Source organism: Sturnus vulgaris, chromosome 12 (assembly GCF_052056855.1).
Source record: "Sturnus vulgaris isolate bStuVul1 chromosome 12, bStuVul1.hap1, whole genome shotgun sequence".
NCBI lineage: Eukaryota > Metazoa > Chordata > Aves > Passeriformes > Sturnidae > Sturnus > Sturnus vulgaris.
In genome coordinates this window covers 2,136,372-2,160,446 of record NC_142254.1, presented here as the reverse complement: position 1 = coordinate 2,160,446, position 24,075 = coordinate 2,136,372, and the positions used below count along the sequence as shown (strand labels likewise).

Sequence of the window (24,075 nt, the reverse complement as noted above, 5' to 3'; positions counted from 1 at the left end):
CCCCTCACTGCCCCACAAAGCTGCAGTACAGCATGAAAGCTGGAGGAGGCAGGGAGCAGCAAGCCTAGTAAGGGATATGGAAGTGGTGCTTAGCACTGGCAGGGAGGAGGCAGGGCCAAGGACTATGTCCTGTGTGATCACACAGCCTGGCTAAGGTGACCCTCAGAAACACTCCGGTGCCAGCACAACCTGAGATCCAAGCTGTCAGGGTCCCCAGAGGAACTGTGAGGAACCAAGTAAATTTTTATTTATGCCACAACATATGTTATAGATCCACTTCCTGATATGGGGTGAAAAATTACTACAGGGGCTGTACACATGCTGGGACCCTTAACACACCCCATGCGTAAAGGAGGTTGTGAGGAGAAAATGCAGGCAGGCTCCGTCTCTGGGGGGCTGCAAGAGACTTCCCCCTTGGAGGTGGGCAGATCTCAAAGCCCAGGAAAATGTTACCCATCTGACCAATAGTCTTCCTAAAAGGGCTGGGTTATGGGAGGAATCTTAGCATACAAAAGCAGTCAAGCACTGCCAATTTTTCCCTGCCGTTTTTGGTTTGATTGGGACCACCCCCTTTCTTTCTTTCTTAAGAAAGACTTTTCAGATACAATACTTGCTCTGTTTGCAATTTACTTTCATCTGAGAAATCTAGCAATTAGAATTCTCCTCTTACAGCAGCACAAGACACTAACTGTGAAGGACAACCACTCTGCTACTGGGACTGTAACACTTCAGACCAGGAGAAGCAGAAGCAGGCAAGGAGAAACGCCCCTCAAGGTTGGGCTGGAAAGTGCCTCCCTCCCATTGGCCTTTGCAGGCACATGTTAATGTCTTCAGTTCTATTGGTTGGTACAGTTGTTCCATCCCTGTTCTGCCCTTGTTCACCTTGTATGTACCCTTTCTGGAATGTTCTTCATTTCCTTGATGCCCATTGGCTATGTTTTGCCATATTGCTCCACCCCTCTTATCCTATTGTTTCCCCTGGTTGGCTGCCCCTCCTCTGCACCACTTCTGCCTGTTCTTATTGGACCTTGACCCTCAGACCCACCTCTTTCATCCCATATTTAACCCTGTGCCCTCAACCCAGTTTTGTCTTTGTCCTTGGACTGCCTTCAAGACCCAAGAAACCTTCCCTCAGATTTCCATGCCAAGACCCATCCTTTGCCTGTTTTCTCAGCTACTTTTTGTTTTTAGCAAGCATGCTCTGGGCTCCAAAAGCACAGGCCGTTCTCAGAGGAACCCAGTGAAGCGCACTGCTTCAAGTGACCAGCACACTTGTGCCTCCCACTGGTGTCTGCCCTGTGACAGCAGAGCCACCCACCCACCCACCAGCCAAGGCCACGAGGGAGTCTATCAGGAGAACACTTGCTTCTCTGCCCCCAGCAGAAATTACTTACAGCCCTCTCTCTCTAATGGCTGGGTTTGGGGTTTTCCCCTCTGACTTTTCCCCCCGCTTCCCTCCCTCCTTTTTTTTTTTCCCTTTAAAATTCTCCTGGGCCACCTGACACAGGGCTGGGGTCAGTCGCTTGTGCTACTTACAATGGTGGGGTTGACCACAAACACGCCAGGCAGATGTTGCTCTGCAATGCTAAGGTTTAGCACCCAGTTGAATTCAATCTTGCCAGTGTTCGCCAGGGTGACTGTGCTGTGATGAAGGTTATTAAACATCTGGAGAGAAGGCATAGGAGCGGGAAGTTACAGACCCAGGCCTGCTGCTGGGAGTCTCCTTCCTCTCTCCCGGGGTTGAAAGCACACCCATCATGGGAGCAGAGACCAGGGAGCAGATACGGGCACCTGGGAACCTAAGGAACCCCCAGGCACAGGGCACCTGCACAGGACCAAGGAGCTCTGGCAGCACACAGAGGTGTGCTAACAACCATGTGAGGGCCAGTAATAAATGAACCAGGGGACACAGGCCCTCTGCACTCTGAGGGGTCACCAACAGCCAGGAGAAGTAGAGACAACACTGAGGCGTCTCAGAAGAAAAGGCACCTGCATTTAAGTATTGGCAAGCAACATACACACAACAAGGGCGTCACAGGGCAACACAGACAGAGCCAGCAGCTGGAAATATCTGGGGGTTTTCAACTGAAAAAGAGTGAAGTGAGGATTATTCTGAGACAGTCTCTCCAACTATAGTGACTGAAAGCATAACTTCTTCCCTTAATTAATGTGTGGATCAAGCAAGAGCTTTAGACAAGAGCATTTCCTTGGAGGTCAGGCTTTAGGAGTGGATCAGTAAAGGGATGTCGCAGGGACATGCCCCTCAGAGGATCCCCACTGGGACCCTGCTTGCTGCAAGAGGCAGTGTTAGGTACCCTGAAAAAGAGGCATTCCCAACATCTTAGAGAGGCTTGGAGATGGCCATATTAAACCAGCTTGGGTGCCGGATGTGTCCCTCAAAGGTTGTACTTCCAAGCCCCAGAGCCAACAAAGGGGCTGGAAGGGAAGAAAGCCCTGGACTGAGGTGGGCAGGAACCCGCTGGCCGTGGTTCCAAGGCAGGGAGCTGTGCCAGGGCACATGTGTGGTACCTGAAAGCCGCAGTTGATCTCCCGCTGGCTCAGGGAGTAGCTGAGGTGTGAGGCCTCCCCAGTCAGCCCCACCTCGTAGGTGGGGCCTCCCTCCACGTGGCACAGTGCTGTGACACTAGCAGTGGTGTTGGGGTGGCCAGAGAAGGTGAAGGAGACTTGCTGTCTCTCTCCTGGCTGCAGCACGCCCGACTGTGGCAGGATACTGAAAGCCTGGAGGACAGGAGAGATTGAGATGTTGAGTGTGGAAATGGATGCAGAAGAGCATCTTGGAGCAAACTGCAGCTATAGCCAGAGGGGCCTATTCCTCAAACACAGCCAGAATCACCCTGATGTCATCCTGCATCCATGCCACTGACCAATGGAGGGACCATGGGGAAAATCTTCTTCCACACTCACAGATCAATGCATTCATTAATCCAGTACATTCAAGTGAACTTGGATGTCTCCTGGCAGTAGAAACTCTCTCGGATGCCCAGCTTGCCTTTAGAAAGCATTTCTTACTGCTTTTAGAAAAGGAAGAGACTCAAAGTGAGAGCTCTTGGAGCTCAGGGATGTCAGCGAAGGACTCCAGCCCAGATCATCTGACTCCTGAGGCTTTTCCCCTCGCTCTCTGACATATATGCTGCATTCTCAAGGTGCTACAGCAAAAGCTCCTGCAAAAATTTCCTATGGACCACCTGATGAGGTCCAGGGGGAGCAATGCCCTCCATAGGTGCTGCACAGCATCCTTGGGCAGCCCTACATGTCCTGCACAGCCTTTCCAACAACCAGTTGTTTCAGCAGCGCTTTGTGATGGGTCTGGAGGGATGTGAGGCCCCTCTGTGTGCAATGCTGAGGGCCACCAATGGGACTGGGAGCTACAGCCCTGCTTGCCACACTGAAAATGTGGAAGAGAGAGATTCCCTCTTACTCTCTCCACTTCGAGGGCACTCTGTGGTACATCCGCGGATAACCTGAATCCCCCCAAACCTAGTGGGACGTAATACTTTTCACAAGTATGTGGCGGCACCTGAAAAACAAGCCATTTTCTATGCTAGGAGGAAGAGACAGCCACTTTTGCAAAGTCTCCGTTTGTAAGACAGCTTCAGGGCCACCACTGCAATACCAGCTGTCAGGTGAAAGCAGACACCTGGAAACAGGTGGTCTGGCTGGGTTGGGAAGAGGCTACATGGAGATCAGGACTCATCACAGCTTGCTCTGGGAAGGAAGCTGGAGGTCTTGTCATCATGATGCAGATAAAAGCCTCATCTTACATTGTGAAGAAAACATGGCAAAAAAATCCCACACTCAACACAGGTCTGCAGGATCTCAGCAGTCTTCTCCAAGGAAAACTCTCCTATTTCTCCCTCCCACACACCTCATGTCCAACCACTGGCTCTGCTGCCCAGCCCATTCTCAAGGCACAGGACAGCAGGGCAGCAAAAAGGGAGGTCAGCAAGAGCATTACTTGTTGGTGGTAAGGTGGGGAGGCAACACAAGCAGTAGTGTACAAGAAAATCTACCTCTGCTCCTAAAGACTGGGCAGGATCCCACGATTCTCTCAGGGGTGTGGCTGGGTCCTCCCCATTTCTAATCTTGAAGCGTCTCATTTGAAACGAGTAATCCAAACTCGTTCTCTTCTCCTTTGGTGGCTGGGGTTTGAACTTAGGTGGGTAATGCTCATACCTGGAAAATAACATAGCTATGAACAGGGACCTGCTGTGGGAGGAAGGGACACCTGCACGAGTAGCTCCTGGTCAGGATGCAGCTGCTGGGTGGGTGCTGGTGCCTTGAACTGAGAAATGGTTTGATCCAGCCCTTCTTAATCCAGGCTGGAGCAGGTCTGTTCTAAAGGCAGCCCAGCGATGATGGCACTGAAGTAGCACTGGTGCAGGCAGCTGCAACTGCTTGCATCGAGGGACTACAGAGGACAGGGATTAAAACCTTGTGGGGATGCAAAAAGCACAGTGGGAGAGGAAAAGACAGAGAAGGCAAGCAAAAAGGTGAGATTTGAGTCACCAAGGGGCACACCCGGCCAGTGATGAGCCAGCACAGTGCCCAACGCTAGAAACTCTGCAGCTCTACCAGGTATTTATCAGGAATGTTTCCTTGAGAGCAGTGGAACTGCTCCTTGTTGAGACAGGAGGAGAGGTGGGAGTGGAGAGATCTCCTACCTGAATTGGCATCCCAAGCTGAGCTCTGGGACGAATGGTTTGTCTGTGACAATTTTGGTGCCAGTGCCCACAGCCACCAACATAAATGTGGTCCAAAGGCTGTTCCCAATGAACAGCTGGACAGTGTCAGCAACAAGCCCAGCGTCATCCAGGGTTGCTGTGATAGTCACAGGAATCTTGCCCCTAGTGGGGATCACTCCTTGTCTGGGTTCAATAATGTAGCAGTGGGGTTTGCAAACCTGTAAGACAAGCATAATATGCATGTAGGATGGAAACCATACAGCCTGCTGTCTTGTGCTATATAAGAAAAGGAAAGACTAAAGAGGGGAGGATAAAAATCGTAAAGGCTCAATTTCCCTAAATTTAAGCAGCAGTATCAGGCAACAGCAGAGCTTATACCACCTGTATTTTCCTCTCCTTTAATGGACTCACCTAATTAAGCCAGTTTTACCCGACCCAAAGGACACCTATCCTCAGGAGAGTGTTCCTTTCCCAGTCTTTCTCTGGAGTATGTGTCAAGGAAAGCTGCTTTCTCTCTCCTGGCTTCTTACAAAGGCTTAAGGCCCGAGGAAGCCAGGACTGCTCAAATGCCATTCCAGAAACCACACAGCTGGAGGACACTGCTGAGAGCCTGAAGAATAAGCCTGCAAAGCCAGCTGAGCAATACCCCAACACCAGACTATTCTTTCCCGAGGGGCCATCAGTGCTTCTCAACATCCCCTAAAGGACTGAAGCCCTCACTTCCCACTGATCATCAGCTGTAGAGAGGTGCCCCAGTGCCCTCTGCTTTGGAAAAGTCACCTCTGAATGGTTACAGCCGAGCAGGAAAGCAGGAAGCAGAAGAAAACTGAATGACATGTCATGGGTGGGCATGGCCCACTCTTCCCAAGAACTCTTGTCATCTGCTTTCTCATGGACTTCATGGATTGGGCAAGAGAGCCCCGGGGAGGGGGAAAGGCCTTGCAGCAGCACAGCTGCACAAACACAGCTCTGCAGGTCCAGCCCTGGTACGAGCATGTGAAACCCATCCTTTACATGCCAGGCCCAGCCAGCCAAGGTGCATTGCTCCCTGCAGAGGCTGAAAGCAGAATTTCATTGTGGAGTTAGAGAAAGCTGTCCTGGAAAAATCCCTCACTTTAAGGTTGCATTTATCCCCCAAACAGCTGGAAAAGCAGCAAGAGGAAAAGTTCACGCCCCTCTTCCTTGGCTCAGGAGGCTGAGCCTGGACTCTCCCACACGCTCTGATGCTTTATCCACGGACTGAAGTCCACAGTATCAGGTTGTATCCAGCTCCACAAGTTCAACGCACCCAGCATGAAGAAGAACAAACCTCCAGCTCCTCAAAGGTCTCCCCCTCCAAGCAGACATCCCAACCCAGCCCCAGCCCCCATCTACAAGCCCTTCCTGGCTGCACCAGCCCTGCTCCCCATGCCAGGGGAGCAACACCAGCTCCTTCTGCCCTATGCAGCCTCCACATATTAAGCAGCCTTTCTCAGCAGCTGCTCCCCAAAGGTGTGTTTTTTCTTAAATGGTTTGCTCCTGTTCCCCCTAGGTTGTAGGTTTAGCCTAAGTTGTACCCTCTTACCCAGGTGTCAATCTTCCCTAAGACCTACCCTTTCTTATAGAATGTTCTCTGTGCCTCCTGCTCCTGAATTGTCAATCCCACATTGTACCTGCCTCTTGTGGAATATTCTTTGCCCCTTTCCCCTGCCAAGCTGTCAATCTCTGCTTGTGCCAACCCCCTGCTTGGAAATCCCCTGCAGAAATCCCCTAATCTTGGAAGCCCCATTGGTTTGTTTAAATTGCTCCCTCCCGCTATGTTTCCTCACTGCTTAAAGTACTGGAAACCCTGCCTCGTGCTCCTCCCCAGTCTTCCCCCTCTTGGTTGAGAGTTTGTACCCTCCCCTAGAACCTCCCCTGTAGAAAAGTCCCCCGCACAGGCAGTGTGTGTCTTTTGTCCCTGAGCCCTGCTTGGAATGGATCGCCTGGGATTCCACGCAAAAGTTCCCTCTCTGGTCTTTGCCTCTGTCCTCGGTGCTTCAATGTATCTGTGTGCTGTAGAGAGCAAGCCCTGCTCTACTGCTGTGCAGACCATTGTTGGTCAGGGAGCAGCCACTCTCGGCGTGGGCTCAGGAGCTAGCTGGGGAACTCGGGCACCACGTCAGGCACAGAGGTCACAGGCTGTGGGGTGTCTACCCCCACACGGGGCTTTGTGTGGACAGCCCAACTGGCATGACCCACAGGAGATGTGAAAATTGCCTCCTCACGAGCAGCCTGAGGACACACCTCGCACTCGGCTCTCTAGTATTAACAGCAGTTTGGCACAAAGCAAACGTAGATGGAACAGGGAAACCACAGGGAAATCCATGCTCTCTGGGGAGCACAGGACCACAGCTTTCTCCTGATCTCAGAGCTCCAAAAATGTGACACGCACAGCTAAAGACCTTGCCTAAAATTAAGGGAGAACTTGTCAACACAATCCAGACTAATTTCTGCTCCAACATCTCTGCACCTGATTTCACTGAGGGGTGCCCCTCAGATAAAACCTCCAGAGCCAGGCTCTTCCTGCCTCGCTCAGATGGAATATTGGAGTATCTTGCCTCCTCTCACACAGGGTGATACGGAAATGTTGCATATAAAAACCAAGTCATGGCTGCTTCTGACCAGTCCATTTCCCTGGAAAACAGCCCCCCAGATACTTACTGTCTCTATCCTGAAGTCTCTAGGGACAAGACCTTCATTGAAGAGGCTAAAAGTTTGTGATTTAGGCTGTAGCGCTGGGATCCTGCCAAACTCTATCAGCCTTGGAACTGGGTAGATGTCTGCCAGCCGTCCAGTGCTCTGTAATACTACACTCTGTTCCAGGAAGCAGGTGAGAAAGATGTTTTTAACAACCAAAACAAACCACAACACGGAAACCTAAAAAAAGCTTAAACAGCTCAACCCCTCTCAAGTTATTTCTTTAGGGACAGCTACCACTCTCCAGCTGAAATGCTGGGCTTTTGGGGAAAAAAAAATGACATACTCATCTCTAAATTAAAAAGGATTAAGGTAAGAGAAACTTTCAAGCTACAAATTATTGATCCCAAGGTAAAAGCTTTGCAAGAAATCTCTGGTTAAGAGCAGGCTACAGTTAAACAACTGGTTATTCTGATGGGGAGAAACCCTCCTCTTTAAGGTAAGCAGCCTGAAAGCAACTGTTTTGTCAAACTTCAGATTCCCTGGCACAGCCGGCACTGCCTGTCCTTCCTGTTGACTGATTTACATGCAGTGCCACAATGGCCCAGGTTCAGATGTTTGGTGTCATCCAGGGAATTTGGCATCATCATTTCCATATGTTGTAATACACGTTTAAATCCTTGCAACTACTCTTCAACTGCCAGCTTTCCCTTCTTTTACAGGAAGCTCAAGGTTCCCAGAAGTCTTTCACATCCTCTTTTGTGCTCAGAGAGAGGAGAAGACATTTTAAAACCGATGTTTCCAAAGTTAATAGCATTTTAAAGGTTAGTCAATTAAAATGACCCTCAATTCCAGCTTAGATGAACTACATTCTGTGTCAGACACTGAGATTACCAGCTGTAATGTAAGGCATGAGCTATTTACACCACCAATCCCTTCTGGCCTCCACAGCAGCCTGTGCCTGTTTTCCCCAGAAGAATCCCTGTACACTTTGCACCCTGGCAGGACGAGTTGCACAAAGGCACACATCTCCCCTCGCACTCACCCGTGGGTTTCTCTCATCCCCGAACACGCCGATAACAACACTGGTGCGATGCTCGCCCAATGTTTGGACTTCGAGTACAACTGGAATCTCTGCAATGCTGTGAGGCTGGACAATCCCACAGGGCTGGGGGCTGGAGTAGAACACAGGAGTGTCCTCCATGCGTTTCTAGAAGGGACAGAATCAAATGCAATTTCAGAGAGACCTCTGAAGAAACTTTATAAACTCCTTAACATCCACCATAACAGCAACTGACACACATTTTTAAAAATCCCCAGGACAAAGGTAAAAGGCACAAAGAAGATGCAAGAATTGTAGGCTTAGCATTCTCAGGGCTCCTGCAAGGAGGCTGCCAGCACAGGCATTGGTGTCTGGGCTGGCAGCAGCTTTTCACAACCCTCTAAGATCTCCCACAAGAAAACTCCCTGCAGACTAGAACATAAACTGTTTCTTCAGGAGGTTAAACTTCATCCTAAAGTTTGCATTCATGTAGGATCCTGTTCTCAGCAGATCTTTAAGACTGAAACCAGCAAGGTCTTATCCAAACCCTTTTTCCCCCTAATAATCTCCTCAGTCATCTTTGCGACGAGGAGGTGGATGCGATGCCAAACCTGGGGAACAAGCCCGTAGCAGCCAGGAAGGTCGGTGTCATTCACAACGAGGAACTTCCTCTCATATGGCACCTTCGGGCGGCACTCATCGTACAGCAGCATGTGGGGGTACACTCGCAGCTCAGGAACGAGACATCTGGGCAGAGATGAACCCAAGAGAATCAGAGATACTGAGGGAACGGAGAACGTTTACCCCCGAAGATTGTGAAATGGAGCATAATACATTTGTCACTGTCAAACAGACATTTAACAGCCCTACAGTGATCAATTGCCTTCAAAGTCTTCCCACTCAAACATGTCTTGTCAAGGAGGGGCAAACCCTGAGAGGCAGCAGCCAGAGGCTGCCAAGTGCCCTAGGCAGAGCACTTTGTCCCACAGCTGCCTCAGCCCCTCCTTTACCCAAGAAGGCTTGCAAGGACTCCTGTAACAGTCCCAGTGATCCATGAGCTCTGAGGGAGCCTTCCCAAAAAGGATCAGTGCTCACTAAGGCTCAAGGAACACACAACTAGTGTGTCAGTAGAAATGACTCCCTTCTCTCCCATGGCACTGTTGCCCTGCCTGAGAACTCAGCTGTTTGCCCCAGCCTTGGAGGGCTCGGCACACCACCTGCCCTACAGAGTGGGTGATCACCCCCTCCCAGTTCCTACAGCTCTCTCAGTCCCTCACAGGTCCATGCACTGCCTGTCCCCAATTTTACACCTGCTTAACGAAACTGCAGCCCAGGCACTGACTGGATGGCTCTGCCTGGGAGAGGGAAGAGCACCAGGGAACTGCATCCCTCTTGTCATAAACTGATGCTCACAGTGGCATAGCAAGATAGAATTTGGCTGCAGCAAGAACAAGTTTTGGTTTAAGTCTGAGAACATTAAAGCTTCAACATGGGAAGCAGAGGGAAGGAGAAAAACGAGAGCTGGCCTGCCACATCAAGGGCTGTTTATCCCTCGTAAGATCTTGCCCTCACCACTCTTGCTGTGAGCCACTTCCCCGCTGTCACGTGCCCTCATGAACAGAAGCAGACCCTGACTCTCAGCAGCTGCTTGGTGTGTCCCAAAGCAATGCAGGGTGGTTGCAAGCCAGCACAACTCCACCTCTTGCAGGAAGAAGGAGAGGAGGCCCTCGGGAAATTTGTTGCACCTCAAGCACCAAAAACCAGGCCAAGAAATTATATCATTCCTGGTCCCTTTAGAAAAAGGCCCAGGACCGTGCTGGGCTGTGAGCAGCGGTGCTTTTCACCACAGGCTGCTTTCCAAGCACTGCTGTTCTCACATGCAGCTGGGCAGAACATGAGGCCATTAAACATGGGAGCTGAGCCAGCAAACCCTGGTCAAGGCAGTGTGCTGGGGGAGGCCAGGGAAGTGCTGGTACCTGGCCGTGATGCTCAGTGATGCCACTCCACTGCCAAAACCCTCCAGGTCCACCAGCATTCTCCGGTAGAATTCCATCACGGTGTTGGAACACAGGGTCACCTGGTGGAAGAGAAGAGCAGTGAATTCTTCCTTTAAAAAGCTCATTACCCACATGTGATATTCTCCAGTTCTTGTTGCGTGATAAGGAAAGGGAGGATTTGGCCTTAATTCTTCTGCTGGTCCATGTGTAGAGCACAGTCTGTGAGAGTAACAAAAGCTTTCTGGCAATACCAGATTTGATCAACACACCTTGCTATCAGGGTCAGCTAAATGAAAACATTAGACTAAAGCTTTCCACACCACTGTATTCAAATTAAGGCGCCAATTTTTCATCTAACTACAATGACGTAAATGCAGAGGAAATCTGCTGACTTGCACAGAATGAGCTTTACAGCAGGAAGCTGAGGGCAAAGGGTGGCCAAGCAAGTGCTGGGCAGTTCGTAGCTGCAGAATGTTTTGTCTCTTCTGGAGATCCCTGCAGGGAACACAAATCATTCTGCTCCCCAGGACAGCAGAAGCCAAACCAAGAACAAAAGGAAACTGCTTTATACAATGGCATCTCTCTAGCTGCCACCCTCTGTCCTCATCCTTCCTCTGCCCGTTTGCAATCAAAGAAATTACTCTCAAAACCCCAAGAATGGCTTCAGTACTTGACTATATGGTATGTGATCTCGGCATATGGTTTTGGAAACCAAACAGTGCTCCTTGAGGAATATCCCGAGTAAGGCAGCTAACAGAGGCCTCAGGCCAGTGCAGATCTCTTCCTCACACAATGCTCAAAGCTGGCAGCAGAGCTAAAGCCCTCCCACACTGCAGTGAAGCTTCAGCCCTGGTGCTGAAGCACGTATTGCTGGACTCTTCCCATACCTCGATATCCTGGTGTCCCTGGGGAGGGATGGTCCCTTGTTTGGGATTCATTGTAAACTCCCTTGGCTCCACATAAAAATGAATTCCTTCTGTCCAGGATGGGTCGCTGTCGTTGCGTATTTGGTCAAAGCTACTAACAGCAGGCTGCGTGCCGTCGTCAGACATGCGGAGCTTGAAGCTCAGGGGCACTGGGGAGGGGTTAGTGAGGCGGCAGGTCTTGGTGGAGGGAAAGCCTAGGAAAAGGACACAAATATCCATTTAGGCACCAGTTATGTCACGACTCTTGGTGGGAATATCCTGCTAGGATAAAAGTGTGATTGGGGTTTAGCTCCTTATTATCTGAACCACAGCTCACCAAAGAAGCTGCATGAGAAATTAATTGTCACTTAGCTCTCTTTGACACTGATTGCAGACTGCAGTCTTGAAAATGCCCAGTCTTAGCCCTGCTGAACACTGCAAGCTTCTCTCTTTCTGATGGAGAGGAGCTCCCTCACCTGCCCCAAATCAGCATGAGTTATTTGTCACTGATGAGTATGCACCCAGACCGAGCATTTACTCTGAAAATTCAAGCTGTAAAATTCCCTGTTAAGTCTGCCAACACTCCCACCATTTTCAAGAGATATAAACAGTGAGTTGTCATTGAGAGAAGCTACAGCAAAAGAACGAGGATGGAATCAGGAACTAGAACGTGATGCAAAGCACCCTACTGCAGTTTCTCTCTGCAGGATCCTTAAGGTATCTCTTGGTTTGGGCCAAACAGACAAAGCACGTGACGGCTCAGAGTTCACTCAGCTGGAGGCAAACGTGAGCCTTGTTTCGAGATTAGCAATCAGGAGCCATGTCCCATCTCACCCAACAAACAGGGACATCATACCCATGATGTTCACTGTGATTGCTGCCTGCAAGGTTTTATTCTGCTTTAGCACTGAGATTTGCTTTCCATACTGGAAAGCCAGAGATAGAGCCACGTATGGTGCGGTGTGGAGGCCCAGGGGCCTGCCAGGGAGATACCAATCTCCATGCCCTGGAAGGACAGCATGCCTAAAGGGCATTTAACTCAGGACAACAAAAAGGGTTTCTCCCCACAGTTCTTTGCTCCTCTATGTTAATGTACATATACATATATACATATGCACATATGTACACATGTACATATACAGTTATGTCATCCCTAACGCCCTCCCCAGTTCTGGGGAAATTCTCCATTCCCTGTTTAGCCATTGCCTCAAATTTTCCACAGTGTTCCACCCCCGTTTCCTTATTGGTTGTTGCCCTTTGCCCCACCTTTGTACCATCCCTGTGTTCTCAGCCCATTGGACCCTCGTGTTCTAGTCTGTCCCTTCTTGCCTTAAGCATTGAATCTCCTTTGTTCTGGCTCTACTGCTCCTGGACCCCTTTAGTGTGTGGCCACAATAAACCTCCATCAGAACTCCATGCAGAAGACCCCTCTCGTCTTTTCTCCATCAGCTCCTTTCTGCTAGCTGTGGCTGTGTGGGGGTCATCTTTCTATTCCGGGAAGATTCCCGCCTTCCTTGGCAGACAGCTGTCTTTTAAACCAGGACAGAGACACCAGAAAATACTCCCTTTCTATTCCTTGGTACTCTTTGATCTCACAATGGCACCAGCAGCCCTGGAGTTCACACCCTGAAGAGGCTGCTGTGGCAGAACATGAGTGATGGATGCTTTCATGTTCAAATGGTCCATTTTGGAATGCACAGATCCCTCACGCTGTGCCCAAGCCCAGGGAACACTCACCAAAGGAAATGTCACCGAAGTCGAGCTCATTGACATTGAAGTGTAAAGTTGGTTCAGGTTCAGAGACACATCCCCTGCGATGAGTAGGACAGAGGAGGAAATGAATTGGTTAAAGGGAATTGCAAAGTGTCTGGCTATCGTGGCTTGGGGCATAAAACCTGGTCAGGGGCACTGTGGGTTTCAAATCAACACACCACCACGTGCTCAGCACAGTGTCCACGTGGACAGGAGGCAGATAAAGCCCAGTGGCATGCAACCAACAGCCACTGATGGGGCTTTGGCCACAGGGCAGGCAGGAAAAGTCCCCGAGTTGTTGGTAGTCCCATGAAGGACCCTGAAAACACACTCAGACATGGCTCCATGCCTTAGTTTCCCCATCTGTAATGTGATGCACATAAAGGTGTGTAAGAGTTGGTCTGGAATTTTTCCCTCATACGCCTCACGACTGTCGCAAGGGCAGAGGCTAAGGCCCCGAGGACTCCCACCCGCTTCTGGACAGGAGTTCTGGCCTGGTCGAGGTGGATGCTTGCCAAGTGATTGTTTGTGTGTGTGCTGTCCACGGTACAATGCTTTTGAGCAGGCTCTAACTGAAAACTGCATGTTCTGTATGCCTGCACCTGCTTCTCAGAGCACCTCACAATGGCCCACAAATCTCCCCACCTCTTGGCCGGACACCACTCCCTTTGGAAAAAGACTATAAAAAGTGACTGTCTGAAGAAGATTTTTGAGAAGTCCCTGCAGAAGACACGTCTATTGGCCGGACCACGAGGATGCGTCTCATCTGTTGGTAGCTGTTCCCCCATTCCCCTCTTTCTCTCTCTCTCCCTTTACTTTGTTTCCTTTTATATTTCCCCCCTCTATTGCAAACACTGAGTAGTTGGCACTCAATAAAAGTGCACTGTTTTGAGTAAACTGATTGTTGTCCCCTGTTGTGTCTTCTTCACCCCTGAGATCACATGAAGCAGCAGGACTCCCGCCTGTATTAACAGTGGATTGTGACAAAGTGTCCCTACAAACTTCTGTAACCAGCCTTTCCTGCTTTGCTACTTCTTAGCTGCAACTGCTGTTCCATGGAGGAGCTTTCTCAGGAGATTTTGACCCACACAATCATTACAGAGTTTTGAGACATGAAAACCCAAGCATTCTCTGAAAACAGCAGCAACAGTTCTACACAGTCAACAGGTGAATTCTAGAGGAAAGTATGGAGGCTCAAGAGTCTGCCCCTGGGGCTGGAACACCAGCTCTGGAGGGGCAGAAGAAGGCAAGGAGAAACAGCACTCTAAGCTTATGGTGAGAAGTTCCTCCCTCCCATAGGCCTTTGCAGGCACATGTTAATGTCTTAAGTTCTATCGGTTTGTACAGTTGTTCCACCCCTATTCAGCCCCTGTTCACCTTATTTGTATTCCTCCTAGAATGTTCTCCCCTTTCCTGATCTCTGTTGGCTCTGATTTGCTGCAGTGCTCCACCCCTGTTATTCTTTTGGTTCCCCTGCTTGGCTGTCGCTCCTCTGCACCACTTTTCCCTGTCCCCATTGGACCTTGACCCTCAGACCTGCCTCTTTCATCCCATATTTAACCCTGTGCCCTCAACCCAGTTTTGTCTTTGTCCTTGGACTGCCTTCAAGACCCAAGAAACCTTCCCTCAGATTTCCATGCCAAGACCCATCCTTTGCCTGTTTTCTCAGCTACTTTTTGTTTTTAGCAAGCGTGCTCTGGGCTCCAAAAGCACAGGCCGTTCTCAGAGGAACCCAGTGAGGTGCACCAGTTCAGGACAGGACCAGCTTGTCACCAGTGCACCAGCTGGCACAGCCAAGAGCAATAGGACATGCATGTCCTGAATCTACCACACCACCTCACTGTCCTTGATCTCAGCAGACTCCAAAAGTCACCAACATCCGCTGAAATGAGCACTTGAAGCTGCACAACACTCACGAGTTTATTTCATGCTTGATGCCAATCAATGCCTACTCTGCCTTTTGGTTAAAAATCAAGGACCAGTGAACTGTGCCTTCTGTTGTGTTTACAGGACTGCCACTGGCTCTGCTCTACACATCTCAACAAGAGACACCTGCCCTTGCTCAAGGACAAAGCTGCTTATGCAATAACATCCCATGACCAGTTTGGGGGAGGGACAGAGGAGAATCAATTATTTGATGGTGAAAGGTTCCCTCTCGATTCCCAAAATAGAAAAGCAGTACTTCTCCTCCAAAAACAAAGCCAGCATAATTGTTTCTCTACTATGGACAGACCTACTCACCGCTTTTCTCTTGCTAAGCAATAACTTTCTTGTTCTTTTTTATCCATCTCCCTTATATTATTGGTATAATCGACTGCAGATTGCTTTCATTTCTTTACTGCCTTGAGTCAGGGCCTCCCAACTGCAGCAGATAGCTCCAAAGCTCCAGAGCAGCCAGCATCAGCTTTCCTGCTTACACTACATCATGCTACCAGCACATGGCTCAGGCTAGCAGGGACAAGCCCCTCATGCTGCTGTGGTCCTGAGACTGAGCTCTGCCTCCCCTGTTATCACCCCTTCTCCCTTTTGCTGGGCCAGGATTATCTCTTGCAATGGTACCAGCCTACAGGATAATGCCCATGGGATCAGCCCTTTCCTGGCTGTAGAAAGGAGGCACCAGAGCACTCTCTGCACAGGAGTTGGGAGCACAGCCTGCCCCCCACAGCATGGCCATGACAGGTGAGGTGAGGCTGCTGCTGCCCGTTTGGGATGGATTCTTAAGGGAAGTTTTAAAAATCACTGCTGCTGGTGCCGAATCACCCAGGCTGGCCCATCTCCAACGCCCTCGGGGCCTTGCTGGGTGTTCAGGTGGGACATCCCAGAGCAGCTACTGCCCAAAGCTGATCCATCCCACTGCCTGCCACGGCCCAAGGCAGAGGGAGATTCCTGCAGGGAGGAGTCATTCCAGCTCCCAGGTACGACACATGGCAGCAGGCACCCCCACATGAAGGCAATGCCAGGATCAGAGCAGAGATTAAGGCCTCAGGCAAGACCTTTTTTTTTCTGCTCAACCCCAAAATGAGGCAGGTGGGGGATGTCGCAGAGACAGCTGCAGATGTGCCCACCAAGTTCCCAGAGCCCTTACTTGATTGTCAGGATTGCAGACGTAGGAGATCCAGCCACGGAGAACTGGAATTCTTCCTCAAACCTCCCTGCTACGGTGGCATTGAAGGAGATCTGGATGGTCTGGATCCCACCTGGTGCAATGATGCCCTCCTCAGGTGCAAATTTGAAGCAGTAGCCCACGTTTGCGGTTGTCTGGATATAGGTGAAGGGAGCATCAATAGCTCCATGGTTCATCAGTGTCACCTGCAGCAGCAAGAAAATAAAATGGAAATACATGTGGAATCTTCCCTTGGTGTGAGTTACTGTCTAATGATGCAACTAACACCCAGGAAAGGCAGAAGATGCTTTGTGCTGCTGAATGGCAGAAGTCAAAAAAATACAACAGGACAAGTTCTGCCTTTGGGTTTTCATGCAAAGCAGTGGTAACTCCACATAACTGGAATCACCCTGGGGTTATCCCATGGACACAGAGCAGTCCACCTCTGGTCAGCATCACCAAGCTCATTCAGACCTGGCCCTGAGAGCAATGTGGGGTGATTGCAGCTGCACAGTGAATCACCACAGAGCTGCTGCTGCCCCAGCTAGCACAGCTCCAGCAGTACCATCAACTTATTCACCTTTTCCCATATCATGAAAACAATACATTGATAATGAGGCATGAGCATCCATATGTATAGACAGCACCATCTTTTGGTAAGAAAACTCAGCATGTCTTTCCACATCCAGGCTCTTGAAAGTGTCTGGCATGATGTAGTGCCTCATTTTTAAGCTCTTTCAGTTGCTGTTTTTTTTTCTCTTGCAAACTTGACACTATTGAGGGGGAGGCAAATAGGTAGAAAAATCCTTTGCTTTATTCCCAGGGACAGTCTTCTCTTTCTACAGTCAGAGATGCACCAAGGCTGAAGTGAGGGACTGGTCAGCAAGGGGAAGAACTCCCAAGGCCTTTGTAAGGGCCAGCACTGAGCCAGGAGGCTGGATGGCTTTCCTGTGACTTCCAGGAATAAGCAGGAGACACTTGACTGAAAATTGTTTGCCATGGACTGAAGATCAAACGTGGCCAGTTTGTTCCAGCTGCTTCTGAAGAGCTCAGTACAAAGGTGCCTTGTGTCTGGAGCTGCCACAAAAGCCTCTGAACAAGCAGCTTTTTGACCCAGTGTTGCTTTCATGTGTCAAGCGCTTTTGCAGGAAGCCTCCCAGCTGATCCCTAAGGAAGGCTGCCCAAAAGCAGGGATTGGCGTTTCATGAACAACAGACACACCTTTGTGACCCCCCAGATTTGACCAGAACGTCAAATATCCCCTGCTCACAACTGCCCAGGTTGGCAGGAATTCCACAGGTCCACCAGGCTTGCTGCTGCCTCAGGAGCCATCAGGATCCATCCCAAGCCCTGCTGCTCACCTCACAGACGTAGGTGGTGTTGACAAAAATGTTCCCAAGGTTCAGTGCACGACAGCTGAGTTCAACCAAGGGTCCTTGGCCTTGCCCTCTGAGGCGCAGGGGCAGCCTGCTCTCACGGCCTGCGGAGAGATGTCCATTTCAGTACAAAAATTCCCTCTGTTATACTGTATTTTCAAGGCTGCCTCAATGCCAGTCCCTGACTCTGAGACGGATGCAACCAACTCCTGATGCTGCAGGAGAAGATATGGACCCTTCTCGTCTCTCAGGAGATATCCCTTGGGGCTGACTTCCAATTTCTAACCCATTCCTTGGGCTGCTTTCCAATTTTAGCCACCAGTTTGCTGAGTTTGAAACATCTCTGATGTCTTGTAGTGACAGGCCAAGAAGTCATGAGTAAAATGGAAAGAAAGAAAATTTAGGTTAGATAATAGGAACACATTTTTTTACTGTGTGGTTGGTGAGACACTGGAGCAGGTTCCCAGGGGAGTTGTGGAGGTTCCAGCCCTGAAGTGTTCAAAGCCAGGCTGGATGGGGCTTGGAGCTACCTGGTCTAGTGGGAGGTGTCCCTGCCCATGGCAGGCCTTGGCACTAGACGATCTTTAAGGTCCATTCCACCTTTAACATACTATGATTCTATGGTTTCCTTCCCATGCACTTAGAGGAGATTTGAAATCCATTCGCCGAAGGCACAAAGCTCATAAAGAGTTTGGCAATTGCCAAACTACCTGGCCCAGTAGCACAGGATTTTGTTGCCAAAGTCCTCAACTTCTGACACTCAGCACTGTGTTCTATTTCCACAGCCAGAGCTGCCAGGGGACAATTCCCACACAGGGACAGAAGGAGCTGCTGGCCAAGGGTGGTCCTTCTACAAACACCCTGGGCTCAGTGGGGCTCAGCCACCTCTGGTCTGGTGGTGTCTGGGCAGTGGGATGTGATCCAGGGTCAGGGAGCACATTTCTAACTCAGCTCCTTCCCTCTGATGATGGATCCATGTCACATGGAGCCATCCTGGAGGTCAGTGGTCTAGAGGGACTTAGTGCTGGTTCACTAAAGCTGTTCTGCTCTCTAGCTCTTTGGCCTTTGTGGAAATGCTGGCAAAGTCACAGCATGAAAACTTTTCCCTGCACTGCCTGCGTTGTTGTGGGATCAGTAACCCAGACACAGGTGTTCTGAGCCCTGGCCTTGCACGAGAGACTCCATGGAAGCTGCAGGGACAGTGGGGATGTGCCAGCACTGCCCTGCTGACCAGGGACTCTTCCCAGCAGCTACAGGGGAGCCCAGCGGGCTCGGCCTTGCACCATGGCTTCACTGTGGGTGAGAGAAGCAGGGGAAAGGAGCTGTACCTGAGATGCTGCAGTAAGCCACACTTAGATACCCTAGTGCTTCTAGGGGTTTAAAGGTCACCTTGATTTCGGCCGAACAATTCGGCTTGATCTCTCCCTCCTAAATCAGAAAGAGACAGCAAAGCATTAATCTTCAAACTTCGCATTTCTTGTTTTCAACCACAGTCCCGTAAGCCTTTATTTAGAGCATCAATGATGAGTGAACAACACAAGGAGCCCTAGGAAACACTTCAAACCCCAGCTCAACACACTGCTGGAAGCTCTTAATGCTCAGCTGATCAGCTCCCACTCTCCACAACATTCCTACTGCTCTGACACAGGCTCTTGGTCACATCATGCTGCTGTTACCTACAGTGGTATGCAACTGCCATTGTGCACTGGTGGCTCTTCTCAAGAAGAGAACCCTTCCTTGGAAATAAAAATATTAGTTTAACCTGTTTTGAAAGAAAGCAGACGTTAGGATTTTTCTAGGTTTTACTCCAAGATGAGAAGGGATTTTGCACTGTGCAGCCACCAGGCATTCCTCATCTCTCACAATACCAATACTCAGAATCAAGGCTCTGGTTGATGGGAGGACTTGGGGGGTTTGCTTGCCTAAACAGAAAAGAAAAAGTTTTCTGTCCCTGTGTGCAAGAGAATTCAAGAGGCCCATTTCAACCTTCCACCTTTGTGTCCAGGCTTACAGATGACACTGGAAGGGAGACTCAGAAATAGTGCAAGTCATGGTTACAGGAAGGGATTGGCATTTCTGTGATGAACCTTGGGCTGAATTTGGCCTCCTTTTCCCAGTGACCCAACGCATGCTTCAGGTCAATATGTGAACTGGCAGTGCTCCAACAGCCTGTGCTAAACCCCACGCACCACGTGCCGGGGAAGCCCCTGCCTACAATAACTGCTCCCTGTGGACACTGCAAGGACACGCACCGAGTGCCCTTGAGCTCGAGCCCTGGCAGCAGAGCTCGGCTTTGTCAGGCTCCCAGTCTTGCCTTGAGCCTGCAGGGCAGAAATGCTTTTAGCAGCGAGCTCTGCAGCCACACCAGAAACTCCATGTCTTCCCTCTCAGCACATGGAGCCAGCTGAGGATCTGCCGAGTGACCGCAGCCGGCAGGATGGGGCCGGGGGAGGATGGGTGGGAGGAGGAAGAGGAGGAGAAGGAGGAAGAGGAGGAAGATTCGGTTCTCAGCGATCACTTACCATTGGCTCAATGGAAAAAATGTCATCAAAGAAGAGCATGGGGTCTTCTTGCACCTTTTCCATCTCCTCCTGGACCATGTAGCTCAGGAGGGCAGTGTGATCTTCACTAGAGCCTTCCTCCTGCTCTGTATCTTCCTCCTCGATGAAGTTGTCCGGTGGCACCTCTTTCAGTGGCTGCAGCAAATAGCACTGCCTGCAGCCACAGGGAGAGACAAAGCCAGCAGGTTGTTTAATAAGCCACATACTTGCAGAGAGAAGTGTGAGTGCAGGAGAGCACCTGGGGAGGAGGAGCAGCAGCAGCTCCCCAGCAAGGGCTGACCCCAAGCCATGGGGATCCCAAATGGATCAGAGGATAACTTGTCCACTGGCACAGCAGGTAGATTTACTCCACATCTGCTAGCTCAGGAGAGTTTTGGAAAGCCAGCATCCCTCAGGAGAACCTCCTGGCTCAAAGCCTCTGCCAAAACTGAGGGAGAATCCACCAGTCACCTCAACTGGCTTTTCCCACCACTGAGCTGCTCGGGGGAGGCAGATAAAGATCACGGAGCACCCACTGCAGGACTTTCCTGGGAAGGGGAGACGATGCTGGGTTGCAGCTATGTGTTACCAGCATCATCACTCTTTGTTTCTTCCATTTTGGACCTGCCCCGTTCCCTGCTCTGTCTTTCACAAGAGCATCCCAGAGCACTTCCAAAGGAAATGGATGAATTCAGGCACTGCATCCCTTCAGTGACATTCAGGGTTTTATATGCATGAAAAGAGAGGCTCTGAGAGGGGGTGAGACTTGGTTGTGCAGGAGGGAGACAGCAAACTCCTGGAGAGACCTTTTCATGATCCAGAGCTTTTTGAGTCCCATCCCAGTACATGGTAGTAGAATGTCCTGAGAGGGAAAGGATCCTGCACTATCTCCTCTCATAAACAAGTCCTCTCTGCTCTGCGATCCCAAAAGCTTCTGTGACAGCAGGACAGTGGCTTTGGAGCTAAAACCATCCCTAAGACTGGAAGTCAGGAAGAACAAAATGTCCTCGTGACAGTCTAACTGGCATGAAGACAGATGTAATTGGGAAAAAACCCACAAAACCAAAAGCAATTGGAAGTTGACCTTGAGGAAACCTAGTTGCTTCTGAGGGGAAAATAGATCACCTGGGGTCCAGGCAAGTGGGAAAAATGGAAATAAACAGCCGAGGGAAGTAGCCAGAGAAGGTAATGGGATTTTCTTTTAACACAGAGAGCTTGTATGGAAGTCAGACACTGTGTAAGTAGATAGAGAACAGTGCAGAACCAAGAAACCCAGGGCACTAAAGGACCCTCTCTCCAGCCATTCGATCTCCCAGTCCTTTGCAGGCAATTTAAAATGGCTCTGGGGAGTGCGAGAGACCTGGCCCGAAGGAAACAGAGGCTTGCCACGGCAATTTGGGCACGGTAGTTTTGCACAGAAGTTTTCACACGGGAGTTTTGGCACAGCAGTTTGCTCGGTGTTGTTTCAGTTTCTGCACAGCAGCTCACACAAACAGGCTGAGCAGAAAGGGAGCAGCCACCCACCCTCCTTGTGTAGTGAGTTGTGTCTTTTGGCTTGTTGTGAGGTGATTGCATGTTTTTTTTCTTTCTTTCCTCTTTCTGCCTTTTTTTTTTTTTTTCCCAGCAATGGTTTACAAATTGACGTTTCTTCCACCCACTGCCCACCTCACCTGGGCTACCGGCTAGCTCCGGGAAGCCTACGTCGGTGAGTGGCCCCTCCCCGGCACCACTCCGGGAGCCGAAGAAGGGGTGTAGCAACAGCTACGCCTGGGCGAGTCGTCAGGGAGGGATAAAGAGTCGCAGGAGAGACCTTTTACGGTTCTGGGGGAAGGGATTTATTGAAGGAAAAGATAACAAGGCCAGAGGTGGGGAGGGGGAACCGCAAAAGGCAGTTAGAATGGGTTCTACACCGGCTTAAGTACGGGGGAGGAGCAAGGTGAAGGCACAAAACTCTGGCCAATAACGGGTAACGGGGGGAGGTACAGAAGGCGGGGAAAGGGGTACCTTGAGCCAATAAGGCAAACCGAGGGTGGGGATACATACAATACAACCAATCATGAATGCAAGAGGGAATGATTGACACAGAAACTTCTAGAACAAAGGGAGGGGCTACAAAGGACTGACATGCCGTGGGGCAGGGTTTAGGGTGAGGGACAGGGAAGGTTCCAGATAAAGGGGAGGGGTTTAGGATGACTGACTAGGACAAGGGCGGGAAAGGGAAAAACCATTATGCACTTAACTTAGGGGAAAGAAACTGAGATGAACCATCAACACAGAAGGAAAATTAACATTAAACAACATAACACAACAACAAATGATTAAAAGCCATTGCTGCTGCCAGCAAGAGTGTACTAACTCAAACAGAACCCCCCAGGAAGGACACAGCTGTCCAGGGCCCTGGCTGCAGGGAGGGTCTGAGCCTGGTGTTAGTATCAGAGGATAGTGCAAGAGACACCTGCGTGCAGTGTGAGCAGGTGAATGATCTGCTCTGTCTGGTGGCAGAGCTCAAGGAAGAAGTGCAAAGGCTGAGGAGCATTAGGGAGAGTGAAACAGAAATTAACTGGTGGAGTTACACCCTTCCAACCCTGAGAGAAGCTCACTGGAGTCTGAGGAGCTCTGCCCTTCTTGCGATCAGGCAGAAAGAGGACACCTAGGAGACGGTGGGGAATGGAAATGTGTCTCTGCTAGGGAGATAAGAAAATTCCATCCTGACCCCCATCACCTCCCCAGGTGCCCTGACAGGATTGGTATGAGGCCCTGGATCCAGAGGGTCAGGCAGATGGCACTAAGGAAAAAATTCTGTCTGGAAAGTCTCCCAGTTGCTCTTCATCTGCCAGACAGATCACAGCCTCAAGTATTAAGAAGAAAAGAAGGGTAGTGGTAGTAGGTGACTCCCCTGTAAGGGGAACTGAGAGCCCTGTGTATCAACTGGATTCATTCCACAGGGGAGTCTGCTGCCTCCCTGGGGTCTAGGAACTAGATAGCACCAGGAAATTCCCTAATAACTAATGAACTTCATCTGCTCACCACTGTCTCTGGGGTGCAGTGACCATGAAATAATAGAGTTCTCAATATTTGGTGAAACAAGGAAGGGGCATCAACAAAACTTCCACTCTGGACTTCTGGAGGGCAGACTTCAGCCTGTTCAAAAGACTGGTTTGGAGAGTATCTTGGGAAACAGCCCTTAAAAACAAAGGGGTCCAGGAAGGATGGACATACTTCAAGAAAGAAGTCTTGAAGGCACAGGAGCAGACTGTCCCTGTGTGCTGAAAGACGAGCTGACAGGCAAGACAGCCAGCCTGGATGAGCAAGCAGCTTTTGAAGGAACTAAGGGGAAAAAAAACAAAAAAAAGAAAGAGGACAGAGGGGCTGGCAAGTCATGAAATGTTTAAGGATGTTGCCAGGTCATGTAGAAGAAGATTAGAGAGGCAAAAGCCCAATTAGAACTTGCGGAAATCCAGTCATTGCAATCAACCTTTCCTTCCCAAAATGCCATCCTTGGTTGGAATAGACATGGAACTGCAATGCTAAGTGCTGAGCTCCTGAAGCCTAGGACACACACCCTAGTGCCAGAGATGGTTTACTTGGCCTAAACCATTCAAAAGCACCAACACCCCCCTGAGGCCATATGTTAGTTTTAGTCTTGGGCCATGTATCTGATTGAAATGCATTTTTCAAACCAACCTCCTCTTCTCTTCATTCTCATCTTCCTCAGTAGGAAAAGTCTTCCACTGGAAGTGGGCTGTGATGTTACTCCTGTTCTCAATGAACATGGTTGTATAGTTTGACGTGTTGATAAAAGTCTTCCCAATCTTCACGGAATATGTGCTCAACCCAATGTTGGCATCTACAGCTTCTCCGTGAAGGTTTGTCTGGATGCTTTTTTCACCTGGAACAAAGCAATGAGGAGTCTTTGCTCAGCTCACTTGCTGATGGAAGCACAAGGAGCAGAGCAAACAACAGGTTGCACTAGAAAGTGTCACAGCTTTTAGCTGTATT

The 24,075-nt window shown here is 50.0% G+C and overlaps 1 protein-coding gene across 1 annotated transcript; it reads right to left on the bottom strand.

The window, feature by feature from the left end:
- Positions 1-4,678: 4,678 nt before the first annotated feature.
- Positions 4,679-23,849, bottom strand: LOC148222325 (axonemal central pair apparatus protein HYDIN-like). Its single transcript, XM_088172240.1, has 12 exons — positions 23,761-23,849; positions 20,059-20,251; positions 18,865-18,964; positions 17,522-17,640; positions 16,143-16,366; positions 13,043-13,116; positions 11,288-11,520; positions 10,380-10,480; positions 9,015-9,150; positions 8,407-8,571; positions 7,386-7,538; positions 4,679-4,921 (listed from the first exon to the last, which is right to left on the bottom strand). Exons 1-12 carry the CDS (start codon positions 23,847-23,849, stop codon positions 4,679-4,681), a joined length of 1,830 nt encoding a protein of 609 aa, XP_088028366.1.
- Positions 23,850-24,075: the final 226 nt, after the last annotated feature.